This window comes from Aplidium turbinatum, chromosome 17 (genome assembly GCF_918807975.1).
Source record: "Aplidium turbinatum chromosome 17, kaAplTurb1.1, whole genome shotgun sequence".
Taxonomy (NCBI): domain Eukaryota; kingdom Metazoa; phylum Chordata; class Ascidiacea; order Aplousobranchia; family Polyclinidae; genus Aplidium; species Aplidium turbinatum.
In genome coordinates, this window is record NC_137488.1 from 19,565,899 (window position 1) to 19,579,090 (window position 13,192).

A 13,192-nucleotide genomic window follows, 5' to 3' on the forward strand; every position below is an offset into this window, starting at 1 on the left:
AGCCCATGACTAGCGGATTACTTCCAAATGAAATCTGCCTTCAAATGACGTTTCCTGATCATCATTTGTGAGGTATAGGAAGCCAGCCTGGAACTCGAACAAAGTATGCTATAACCAGGGCCGTTGAGAGGATAATTTAGTCCCGGTACCAACGCGATCTTCCAAAATTAAGACACTTCTAATGAAAGCGCGCTATATTCCAACGATACGTGGTGGTTTCTTCACGTCATCGGGTTCAAAACTAGGTTGCCCATGGGACTGGAAGCCAAATGTTAGGCCTCATCTTGGCAGCAAACAGGAATGCCATATAACTTTTTGAAATTTGATTTTTCTTAATGGATTTTCAGGCTAAAATATGGCACGATCGCGACACCGTAGGCTATGGTAATAATCATGCTGTTGACAAGCTCAGCCCAAAGTTCAATATTATGAAAAGCACCATCAAAATTCGGAAAAAGCTGCTTTTTTAAACCTGAAGTTTTTTAAAATAGGCTACTGCGCATTGATAAAACAGAGGTTTTTAAACTATTCACAATACTGAAAAAAATTAAAAAACGCCAAAATATATCAAAATGCCAAAGTTACAATAGCCTGCCCAATACATAAAAAAAACACTTAAATTTGGCGTTAAAACCGCCAATCTTGTATGCTGCCAAGTGTTGGGTTTCCAGTCCAAATACTATTATAGCGACCTTCACGCCCCCCCCTCCTGTTAACGCTACTGGCTGTAACACCTGCACAAAAATGTTGCAGGATAAAACGTTTTTAACAGTGTTTTAATCGAAAGAAATCTTTGTCCTGGAATTGAGAGAGCCTCTTTAAAAGCTTGATCCTGGCAGTTTTGCATACTTGAAGAGACTTCAGCTGACTCGAAGACCATATGTCACTTCGCTGCTTCCTGTCGTCTGTTGTATCGCATCTGTGATCGCAGTGTACTGTATGTTATCGCAATGGGCGCAAATACAAACATGATTATTATTGTTGGAGTCAACAAAGTGTTGCTATAGCGAAATCGATCTATGATTAAAACATGAGGCTGGTACACTGTTTGTTGCATTGAGTAACAAGTCTTATAATACTTCAAATGTGTGTATTTTTGATCATAGTTCTTATGTGAAAGCGATTCAGCATTAAATTATCTTTCTGATGAGGTGCAAAAGATCAATTTGAGATTATTTCGAATTTTTGGTGTATGGGAGCAGCTGCTATTATGGAAAAATGGCCAAAACTCACTATTCCCAAAGGGGAATCATGGGGCTTTTTTTGGTGATTCTACATCACCAATCGAATCACCTGGCAAAGTTTCAGCTTAATATTATTTTTTTCCGGGTTTGACCATATTTTTACGTTCAGCAACTGGACTATTTGACGCGGAGCCGGTCACCGAGTCTGACAAAGTGAAGTTTCCGATTGTTGAAGCTTCGTTGTCTGTGAATTATTCCATCTATTAGGTGCCGCTGAATGGGGGAAAGTGCGTTGCTAAAGCGCACACCCCGAGAACCAAGCAAGCGCTGCTTAACCTTGCTGGATACACAATGCGCATGCCAATTGACCACCGGTGCCGTAGGTTGACCTAAGACTAGCTGTAGATACAACATCAACTTTATCCAACGACAACGACGACTTTAATAAAAAGATAAAGGCAGAAAAACTCATAAAAGAACTGCAAATAAAAATAACAAGGATTGAAAAGAAAAGAACGAAATAACTACAGCAACCAGCACCAGTAGGCTACGTGTGAACGCCACAACCAATTTCAATATGTCTCCAAAAAGTATCTCTGCGAGCAGACCCACACTTCCATAAGAGTGTTTTGCTACATGATTCGTGACAAGAAACAACATCCTTCATCTCAGCGGCCAGCAGCCTTTCCGCATAAAACCTTGCAAACACGGCCAGTAAAGTATTCGAGACAAACCAACTTTCACTGTGTGGTTCCCTCAGCCATTCCAATGAACTGTCAACATGAAAGGAGCGTGTGCTGTTTGTGCTCAATAATTGGCGACTTATACTCTCTTCACGATTGTTTAACATAAAAAACGCCAAACGAAAGCAACAAGGTTGACAGCAGTACTGTAAAACTGACGCGGTCCTGAGACTTTAAGCGAGCCTGGGGAGCCAAGGCCAGTTCCGTTTTGGAGTTAAACTTGAACAGACGAGACTCTTCTCAGGAAATTGTCTTCGCTCGGCTACGGTCTTCCAGCTGGCCTAACAAATACTTGACGTCACATTCGACTGACGCGATACAGAGGTAAGGATAGTGACGTCACAATGACGATGATTGAATCGAAAACAATGTGAAATATAAAAACACGATTCGAGGAGGCGAGATGCAAGGAGTCTGTGACCCACGGTGAAGCTGCTGGGGAGGATGCAGCGAAGAAGATAGTTGCAGGTCGATGGTGGAAGCAATAAAAGAATGTACTGTAGGTTTCCACCAAGTGGGGTGTTTAGAAAAGGATCAAAATAATATGATGTCGGATCGAAGAAGTGGGGAGGGTAATTTAAAGGGGGTGATTTGGGGGAGGGTCATTTGAGGGAGGCCAGTTTAGGAAGAGTAATCAGTAATTTTATGTGAGTAACTTCAGTAACGTAGTAGCAGTAAACGTATTAAAGGAGTAGGACAAAATCTTCAATGAAATAAAAAAAGTTCATAAACTACAAGGCAGCGCTCGGGGCAGAAGCGAAAAGTTCTGCAAAACCAAATACTCCAATTCAACAATATTATTGGCAAATGAAAACACGTGAAACAACGAAAAGCAGCGTTTCAAACGGAGCGATGACGTCAGCAGGGGGACGGCATTGCGCAATTGTGACGTCATCAGAAGGATTTTCAATTGCCAAAAATGTTCTTGTGCACTGTTATACGTCATGTGTCGTCATCGGTAACAAGTGTTATGACGTCATGGCGAGCGTGACTTCGGGGCTGTTGTGACGTACTGACTTACGTTCGCGCTGCCTTGCGCGGTGGGTGCTAGAGAGGGCGCGGGTCTTGTTAGGATCAATGAGGGCGTAGTCTGTCAGCTGGTGATTTACCAGGGGGGTCTTTGGGGTTTGGGGGGTACCAGGGATGCCCGATGATGCGGATGACGCGTCGCAATTTGATTGGATGTCGCCGTTTTTGACTTCGACTGAAACGTAGTTAAGTCTGGACCGGTCCATCCCAGCGGACCGGGACGGCCGGGGGTAACAGGGGTGGTCAAAGTCAAAGCTGAAGTGCATGGTGCCCACTGCGGTGGCAGGGAGGGGGGTACCAGATACATCCCTACTGGCATTGGTTGTGTTCACATAATCACGGGCCGATTGCGGGGTGCGCGACGGAGAGGTGCGATGCTTGTACTTTCGAGGCTGGCGCTTCCATGGGTCCGCCAGAGGAGGGGGTATAGGAGGCGGGGGATTGGTAGTTGATCCCCCGTTTAAACTACCAATTCCTGACGACTTGCTCCCAGGAGTGAGCATGGGCTCACCATCAGATATGAGCGAAGAAAAGTCCTCGCTCTCGTGCATGAGCTCGTTCGGGGAGAGATCGTTGACGTTTTGCGACGTTGTTTTTACGTTTGGATTCGGATTAGACTTGGATGTGTCTATCGTAACTTGCTGCTTTTTCTTGCTGTACGTCACTAGTTGACGTCGAGGAAAACTCCCAGAACTGCCGCCAGTGATGACGTCATTATTCTCGTAGTTGCCGTTCTCGCTGTTTCGCCGACGGGGACTCCCCACAGTGACACTGTCAGCAGCTCGGTTGTATGACGCAACAGGCATTTCACTGTTGGTTCGACGTCGGTTGATCATCTCCTAAACATAAGATACCGGGTCACGTGTTTGAAACCTGACGTCACCAACCATTCACTGCAGATAGCAGGACCAGCTGCATGGTAGAGTGGTGAAAGCACATGTCCAACGCTTGAAACGCGACCTTGTCGGCTGCGTAGCCGAGTGGTGAGAGCCCTGGAACGGCAATCGAAAGGGCGCCGCTTCGACACTGCTCAAGAGCATGCGGCTGTGTCTCTGGCAGGACACTTAAAGGCATGCTTGAAGGTAGACACGAAGATTGGCTTCCTTGCCTTCCCGTCTACTTAATCTAAATCTTCAACCACCGGGTGTAAGCCTGGATACGACAAACAAACAAAAACAAACGCGACCGGTTCGACACCGCTCAAGAGCATGCAGCTATGTCTTCAGCAAGATGCTTAATGACATGTCTGAACATGGACCATGAAGATTGGCTTCCTTGAATTCCTGTCTAATTAAAAGTTTTTGAAGTAACGGGAGTAACCCAGCACACATGAGATCCATTATATGGCGTCTACAACATTGCAACACCAAGAGAGCGACATAATTATACAAGTCGAAACTACACTTATTGAACATCGACTTATGAAGATTGAGTCGAAGTGTCTGAAGATTGAGTGTCGAAGGAAGACAGGCTCGCCAGGAAGACAATGTTGGTGTCGGTCTTCAAGCACATCAACTTGTCTTGCTCTTGTTTCGTTGACTACTCCCAGGGGGTGTCGAACCGAGTTCCCTTTGGACATCGGTCAGACGCCATCACCACTCAATAAAACTGACCAACTTTGCTAAAAGCAACGTTGAAACAACATTGGAATGCTACAAACGATCATTTCCCATATTTTTCGATGCGGGAGATGGATCTAGTTTACCATCACAATCACAGCAGAGGCACCGTCCAGACATAGTTGCCGGTGCGTAATCACGTTCTATATTGTAAATTCAACATAATTTTCCACATTACCTTCCTAGAAGTGGGGGCAGGTTGAAGCGCAAATGGTTGTTGAGGTTGACTGAGAGGGAGAGCCGCCTCTTCGGGGAGGGAAGCCAGGCCAGCTGCAATGGAGGAGGTGAATAGATGAGAAATGTAATATTCAATTCTCTACTTTGGGATAAGTTTATCACAGATGGGTGTTGGCTTTCAGTGAACTCTTTCTTAAAAAAATTTCATTTATTTCAACATTTCACAAAATGCACAAAGAACATCCTTGAAAAAATGCTAAAAAAACCTTGAAAAATTGAAACCTTCAACTAATGAAGAAGTGAACACTGCAAATAAATTGGCTTTACTTACAAGCGTGATGTGACGAGGTGCTTCCTCTCGTGGTGGGGCTGACAGGGGGATTTTGATGAGATGACGATGTGGATGGCAGACGAACAGAGTCATTGGTGTAATTTGGTAGGCTCTGCATCACGTGATTAGTTCCGCATGACTGATTCGTGTTGTAATACTGCTGACTACCACTTCGGGTGGAAACAACTGAAATAAAAAGAATTCTTATAATCCACAGAACAATGTTTGGCGCCAGTACTACGACAACGCATTAGGCCACCGAGCGCATGTCTCGGGTTCCCAACTATGTTGGGTTGTAATTATGACGTATATTGTTATTATGACGTAGTTGATCGTATAACGTGGAAAACCATTTACCAACGAACATTGACCATGCTCTTTGAGTGAGTGTCGAACCAACAACCTTGACACTCCATGCACGGCCACACATGGCGCTGTAAGATCAGCGTTGTAACGAATAAAAACAAAAACGTGGTGAGAAGAAATTAAATGTTTGTTTAGAAAAAGGTGGGTGAATAGTTTGTTTATTTTATAAAAAATAACTACACAGCTTTAGACGCCACATTTGTATAACGTCCCTACCGTGAACTTAGAACTGCCAACAAACACCTTCGCTTATTATTGTTTGTTGAGCCAAACAAGTAATTGCGTTCTGCATATTTCAAAACTTTTTGCATAAAAACATTGCAAACAACAAAGTGATTGAAGTGATGGGCAGGTGGCCCAGTGAGATAAAAGTAATATTGATTCTCCCAACACTGTTGCAATTTGATTCAAGAAGCAGCTGTTTACATCTCACTATCACTTTCAAATCTGTTCACTCAGAAATTCCAGAATTATTACACGAAACAGAGCCACACATCGAAGTCATATGGCCCATTGAAGGCGCGATATTTTGCCAATGAAAGTTTAAAAAAATGATGCTATTATTGCGCATGAACTTTAAAGGCAGTGGTGTTGCAGTTTCAAACATCATATTTATATAGTTGAATGAGTTTCGCTTTTAGCAGCATGATCGTTGCTTACTTCACAGTGTAGATTCAAACGATCTTTCAAGTGAATCTACACTGTGAAGTAATCATATTTATAAGTAAACAACATCAGTCAGGTTTGGAACTTGTATATAATTTATTGATAAACCTTTCGCCACCGTAGCGGTTTCATCAGTGTCTTATTCAAATATGTTTAATTATTCGGTTGCATCCTAAATGAAGGATCCTTGCACAATTTTTCATCCTCAATAACATCGAGGAACCTGAACAGAGGTTGAGAGACATCAGCGTCAGCGTCTATTTCATTATTACCATATTTATTCTTCTATTCCATTCTATTCTTCTATTCTATTATCTTCTTCTTCTTCTATTCCATTCTCCACATCTTAGTAGAAAGATGAATGTGATCTTGAAACTTTCATATATTATTCTCAAATGACGCGCCACGGCGTCGTCATATGTTTGAGGACAATTGAGGTTCTTGAGCGATGAAGTGTTGTAATAGAAAAGTTGATTTTTTCAATAACATGGTGATCCGGAATGTAATCTCCCAATATGGAGGTGATCAAGGTTGTTTTATCTCAGTTTGACATCACGGATGAACTTCGAAATGTCGCGGCATCCCGAGATGCGCATGCCATCATGGATTACCAGTAAACAAACCAAGCACAGTGACGTCACAATCGGTCAATGTCATCGGATCGTGAGTCGTGACAGGTTGGGTTGGTTATAAATAGCCAGACAGCAAAATCCGCCATTTTTACATACATTCAACGTCTGCAGACGTTGTAAAAATGACGGAATATGCTTTCTGAGTAGCTGCGCTTCATAGGCTGCGGTAAAAGCTATCAGGAGGCGATTTGTTCCTGTTTGATAAATTCAACTGATCATTCTCGGTGAAGAAAATGACATTTTAAAAACAAAACCAGTAGACGGCAAGAGCTTCACCAACGAATGTACCGGAAACAAACACGCATCGTGTCAAAAAGTATTCATTTGGAAAGCAACCGCGATGGCACATGCGCAGCTACTTTGTAAGTCTGTTTTTTGGGTCAATTGAGATGGTGACAACTTTAAAGCCTTCCTGTGTTTCACTGTGGCGTGGATATGAAGTTTTTCTGCCACAGTGGGATGCTAAGTTTATGCGCAAGTCAGTTGAATATCTCAACTATCACTGCACAAGTGACGCTGAAAGTATCTCGAACGAACTGTGGCAACATCATCACAAACCGCAGAAAGATGCAACAGAGGCGCCACAGCATGGGATGTCAACACTGGCATCACTCCGGCTTGTCTATAGAAATATATGTCAACAGTTCTATGCCATAATGACGTCATGTCTAATGACATAACGTCATAACTGCAACAAATAGGAAGGAAAAATGATCAAGAGTTGAGTGACGTTGCAAGGTCTCAAACCCAGGCAGAAAAATCCGTTATTTTTACATTGATTCAACGTCTGCAGAATCAATGTAAAAATAACGGATTTTGCTGTTTGGGAACCTTAAATGCAAATTCTATCTCTTCACATACCATGTGCTCCTCAGTAACAATACCGTGTTAGAGATACGGAAGTCTCTTAAGATCGAAATCTTTAGGCTACTTAATATTGCCCCAGTCTTTGATTCACAAGTTAGTTGGTTTATCGGAAGAGACAAATAAATGCTTCTCAGATGCCAATTGTAGCAAGAATTGACAGCGATAGACACCGTGTTTCGCCCATGAGGCTGGGCTCGTCGGTATCGCACCGTATTCTTGCTGCAAGGGTATTCGACCGCCGCTTTTACCAGCCAAACAAAGAAACTAATGAAACCTCAACCAAACGGCATTTAACATAAAAATAAACTAAAAATTACAAACGTTTTCGGCCATACTCATTAGGGTGCCACAGGCGCCCCTCAAAAATTAAAATTGCGTCCAATACACCTGAACTTTTTTTTGTATGTGACACTTGGTAAAAAAAGCATATGTGAGAAATTTCAATAAGTTTTGATAAAATTTGGACGTGCAGATTAAGTTTAAAGTTTTTAAAGGTAAATTTTCACAATTTCAATAGTAAAATCCTCTCTAAATCATCAAACCTCAGACATTTCTTCTCAGTTACGGAGTATTTGAACTTCAAATACTTTCTGGTGAACTTACTCACTAATTTACAATCGTACAGACCATGTGTCAATTGTATATGTTCAACAATTTATGAAAAATGCCTAAAAATATGAGGTTTCATGCATTAGACAATTCTTCCCGCTTGCTGGCAAGCAGATCAATTTTCTCGTGCGATTTTGATGTATGAAAACAACCTGATGCGCTATCAGAAAGAGTTTGAAAATTGCTTTTAAAGCGTTGAAATATGGAAATGTTGGGTCCACTGCTGCTTTCTATTTTGAGTTCTTCCCAAACATGCGTCAGTATTATCTCCCCAATATGATGCCTGCATGCTGCCCAAAGTAGGTCTTTCCCAAGATGACCTTGTGTTTGGATACAGGCCGCAGTTTTGTGGCCGTATTGCTACTTGTGGTGTCAAACACCATTGCAGCAAGACATGCAGTACAGTTCTAATTGTTTTAACAATTCCATGCTTGCATTGGCTATTTGCTTTCCTTTTGGATCGGATGTTTGTGCAGGCAAATAAGGAACACCAAGCAGTTTTGAGCCTCCAATACCTGATAGTAATATCGGAAGCTTATCAACTTGCTTATTAGGGTTTGTTAGTGACTCCATCATTTTACCATCCCAATGAATGGTTCCAACTTCAGGAGGTATCCAACCTTTTTTAACCGCTTCAGAAATATTGAAAATCGTTTCAACTCTATACCTTTGAGCCGTCATGTGGTTTAAGTTTACGCGAATAGTTTCACCAGAACAACTCTTGATTAACGAGTGTAGTGTTGCAGATAATGCAGTTGGTGTTATTCTGTTTAGTAAACTTGTGGCCACTAAACCAGGTGATCGTAAAATGTCGTGTGGTACAAATATTGCGGTACCGGTTTTTACAACTCGACGGTGACTCCTTTTACTTCCTGTGGATGTAGAAGGCTCGGCAGTGTTAACTGCAATCACTTCATCACTGGTATCATCGCTAGAAGAAAGTAAAATGTTACTTTTGCTGCTGGATTCAGCCTCTTGACGTTTTATTTCTTTTTTTTCCTTTGCACTTCTGCTTCTTTTCTAGAATGTTTTCGTTTCAACATCTTACGCAAAGCATTGTCTCTCCCTGCCATTGACGCCTCTCTGGTAGTTTGCATGCTCCACAAAAATTCTTTATCTTCCTCAATTGACATCTTCTTCATTACATCGCGAGGCCAGAAAGGAAAGGTCAATTGAATTTCTTTTTAAATTCCTTAATCCTTTCCGATTGCTTTCCATCACTCCTATGGAAGTATTCCATCTGAATTTTGAAGATAAGACTCATTTCATCTCGAAAAGATTGAATTTTTTGAGCCATTTTTTTTTGGATGAATTGTTGGAATATTAGCTTTGTAGTAAAACGTTAAGATGTCCTTCACTGTCTCGTTTGCTGCATCTACTGATATTTGGATTTTCCTTTTCGTGGGATTTTGAGATTCAAGCTCCTGCTTAAAGGCAAGAAAGCTTAAAATCACTTGATGATAAGTTGGCAGTTTACTTCCCTTGATTTTCTGATCATCTTTCGTTGGAATAGTAAAAAGAAGATACTGTTTCTCAGCATTCTGAGACTGGCTGTTCATTATTGTAATACTAACCAGACCGATTTGTAAAAGCACTACCGTATCAATTATCATTAGTAGAATAACCTAAAAAACAATACAACCATAGGTTTTACAACATTATTAGCCTTTCCTGCAAGAAGCAAAGGTAACATAACCCTTTCTTACAGTAGGCTACCTGCCTTATCTTTGCTGTCTGCTATATTCTCCCAGATTAAGTCACAACTTGCATGGGTTTAAGACTAAGCTTTCCTGGGCGCTGCAATACTGATTCAACAGAAGAAGAAATACTAAAGCCATTATTCCAAGACCCTGAGTGAGGTCAAGCCAGCTATGTTGATTCAATGTTGCAAGATGGTGAATCAATGTAACAGGCGCGGAGCTGTCATGCTTGACTTCAATTGAGATCTTGATTCTTGACATACTGGCACTGGTCTCCTAACCTAATTCTTGAATTTACCTTGTTTCAATGTTGAGAAAAGATGAGAAATAGCAAAAAAACTGATGTTCAAACTAGGGAAATCCCCTAATTTTACTGTATTTCAGTTTAGACTTTCGTTTTCAATCTGCACATCCAATTTTTGTCCAATCTCAATCAAACTTTACAAAGTGCCTTAATATGTGAAATGTCACACCAGAAAAAAAGTTCAGGTGATTTCGGCCACATGAGGGCGCCTGTGGCACCCTAATACTCATGTTAGCCCTTATCAAGTAACCAACTGACTGATGTTCTACATAAATTGAAATTACAAAACTGATCTTCATACACAGAGTTCAATTGTAAAATGAAACGCACAAGATTGAAACGGCAAAGCATGTGTCTATGGTTCAAGAAAATCACCTCTTCTACCAAAATTGTATTATCAGAATAGCTCAGAAAATGTTTTACAGAGCTATTCGAAACTATCCTTTTCACACAAAAATCAAAATCATTTGAAAAGAACTCAGACAAAAAAATTGCATCAAAACAAAATATTGTTTCTGAATTCAAGCACAATTTTTTTGAAATATTTCAATGTTAAGCTCAGAAGATACTGAAGTGGAACAAAACTTGTAGGAAGCGACATATTTTATTATTCTGAAGACAAAAAACAACGGGGGACGAAATCGCTTTTTAAAGGATGACATTAAAAAAAGGCTACAAGCTTATAATGGTGAACAATGGGGCATTGTCTTCAATCTTCGATACGAGAAAGGAATGATAATGATGTTAGAACGTTCAGAGCTGCGGTAGTAGATGCTATATAGAATGGGTCAATGATTAAAAAATAATAATTAAACCATGCATCACCTGTTTGTGTAGGGTGGGGGTTGAAAGCAGCTTGTTGTATGTTGTTTTGTCCTTGCAGTGTTTCCCAACTCTGTTTTAACAGATCAAAAACTTGCTCCGTTCGCGCGCACTTGAAAAGATACATTCCTGTATAGAACACGTGATATGAAATTAGCCAATCAGGCGCAAGATTGTCAGAAACGATTCTTAGTCTCAGTGAACCTGTAGGCAAATGTAAAAACCAACCAACAAAAGGTGGTAACTTTCCAAAGTATAAAATTACCTACAGCTGGTATTGAAGTTTTATCAAACTAGCACAACTGGTCCTTTTTAGGTTTATGCAACGTCTGCGGACGTATAACATAATACAGTATATTTATACATACATACTAAGAAGAGTGCATCAAATATACACTAACATCATCTACAGCCTGTTTCACCCTAAAAGGAGATCATCAGAAGGTCCTTATCAAATTAGAAACAAATAATTAATTACTAAGAAGAGTATGTATTGGTTACAAAGGCGCAAAGTAACTACGACCACTTGAACAAGGGGTGGTGAACTCAATCATTTCTCAATTTCGGGAGACTTAGTTGAAACATTAACCTCAGCTTCAAGTTTGTGGGTGACTAGAGTGACACTCGCAAGAACCTCAGTAAGAGCAGGAGGAGATCCTAGTAAAACACATGAAGCTATATTATACTTCTAAAGATGGCCAAGAAGGCTGGTTTCCTTGCCACTTTGTATATATACGTTATTGAATACCTCCAGCCATCAGCATTCTTTTGCTTTATTTTTAGCATGAAAATCGTCCGCAAAAAGCTCACTGAGTCTTGTTTTGAGTTACAAAATGGCGGTGGAGGTTCCTACCTTGTCCAGTGTCGCAGCCGTTTCCAGTTTCAATAAACAAGATATTCTGTTGGTTGCACCCATATCTTCTGATGCATCCCATCGGCCAAGTTGCCATCACTGCTTTGCCACGGCTGTGAACTATGATCTTCGAACTTTGAACTACAAATAAGAAAAAAAAGCTTACAACTAATCCACTTTGCATGTGGTTAAAAGGTTGCATAGATTTGATTTGCCACAAAATCGGCCTCTTATTATTTGCTCTTGAGCCATGTGTCAGCTGTCAATCTAAAAAGTAAAAACTGAAATCTGGGAGCTAATGAGGATGACGAAGTTTACAGTTTGAATGTGTTTATAATTGAACAGTGGGGGCAGAAGAATTCCAAATAGTTTACTAAAAAACTAATTGTAGGTTTTGTCACAAAAATACTTTTCCAAAATAAAAGCCAACAAAGATTTGAAATTACCTTTACTATATATTCAAAATGTGCACCACGATTACAGCCAAGAAAAGTTGTCGTCTGCCCATCGTTTCAACGTCGTACATGCGTCTGAAGACGTTGAAACAATGGCAAAATTTGTTGGCTAAGATACTAAAGTCTGAATTCGATAGAGAATAACTATAATAAAGCAAATGAAGAAGTCTGACCTTCTAAAACAACAGAATTGACCGATTTGTCGTCATCGTTCAAATTCCTGGCCTTGAACATCCGAGGATGGTGGTCGGGAACACTGTGCGAGCAGCCCATGGTCACTTATGCTACATTAAACCACGCTAACAAAGAAATAACATGTGTTTATTTAAGCTAAAAATGATCTGTGGATACATAGAATATAAAAATAATTAACACTCTGCAAATTAGGCGTTGAAAATTATAAAAGTAGACTTATGCGATCAAATGGAAATATTTTTTCACTTGATCAATTGCGGAGATGATAGAAAATCTTTTTGGCCACCAATGGTCAGTCATCTACTGAATGCCTTGAACATGGTCACGTGATGTTAGCTGGACTTAGTTGATCAATTCTCCACCCCAGTCTACTTCTCTTTTACAAATTTCTATCTTCTACCTTTCTCTTCGTGGCATACTAAACAAAAATCATAACAAACAGATCGCAAAATAGTGTGCTGTAAAAAAAAATTAACGCTTTGAAGAAAAACCACAGTCCATATCGTAAACAAATGATATGAGAATCAGCAAGTGAAGCCGCTAGGCGCTAACACTTAAAGATTAGCCAACACCAAACACTACTGCAGCATTTGTATTAGACCGATATGTTACACCTGAACAATTGCCTCCCACATTGTTT

General features: G+C 40.6%; 1 protein-coding gene across 1 annotated transcript; it reads right to left on the reverse strand.

Annotated features, from left to right (window-relative positions):
• Positions 1–1,616: 1,616 nt before the first annotated feature.
• LOC145786438 (uncharacterized) lies at positions 1,617–12,692 on the reverse strand. The gene is made up of 6 exons (XM_082598091.1): positions 12,531–12,692; positions 11,903–12,043; positions 11,053–11,178; positions 5,084–5,269; positions 4,754–4,845; positions 1,617–3,795 (listed from the first exon to the last, which is right to left on the reverse strand). Exons 1-6 carry the CDS (start codon positions 12,628–12,630, stop codon positions 2,896–2,898), a joined length of 1,545 nt encoding a protein of 514 aa, XP_082454217.1. The 5' UTR covers positions 12,631–12,692; the 3' UTR covers positions 1,617–2,895.
• Between the last annotated feature and the right edge of the window lie 500 nt (positions 12,693–13,192).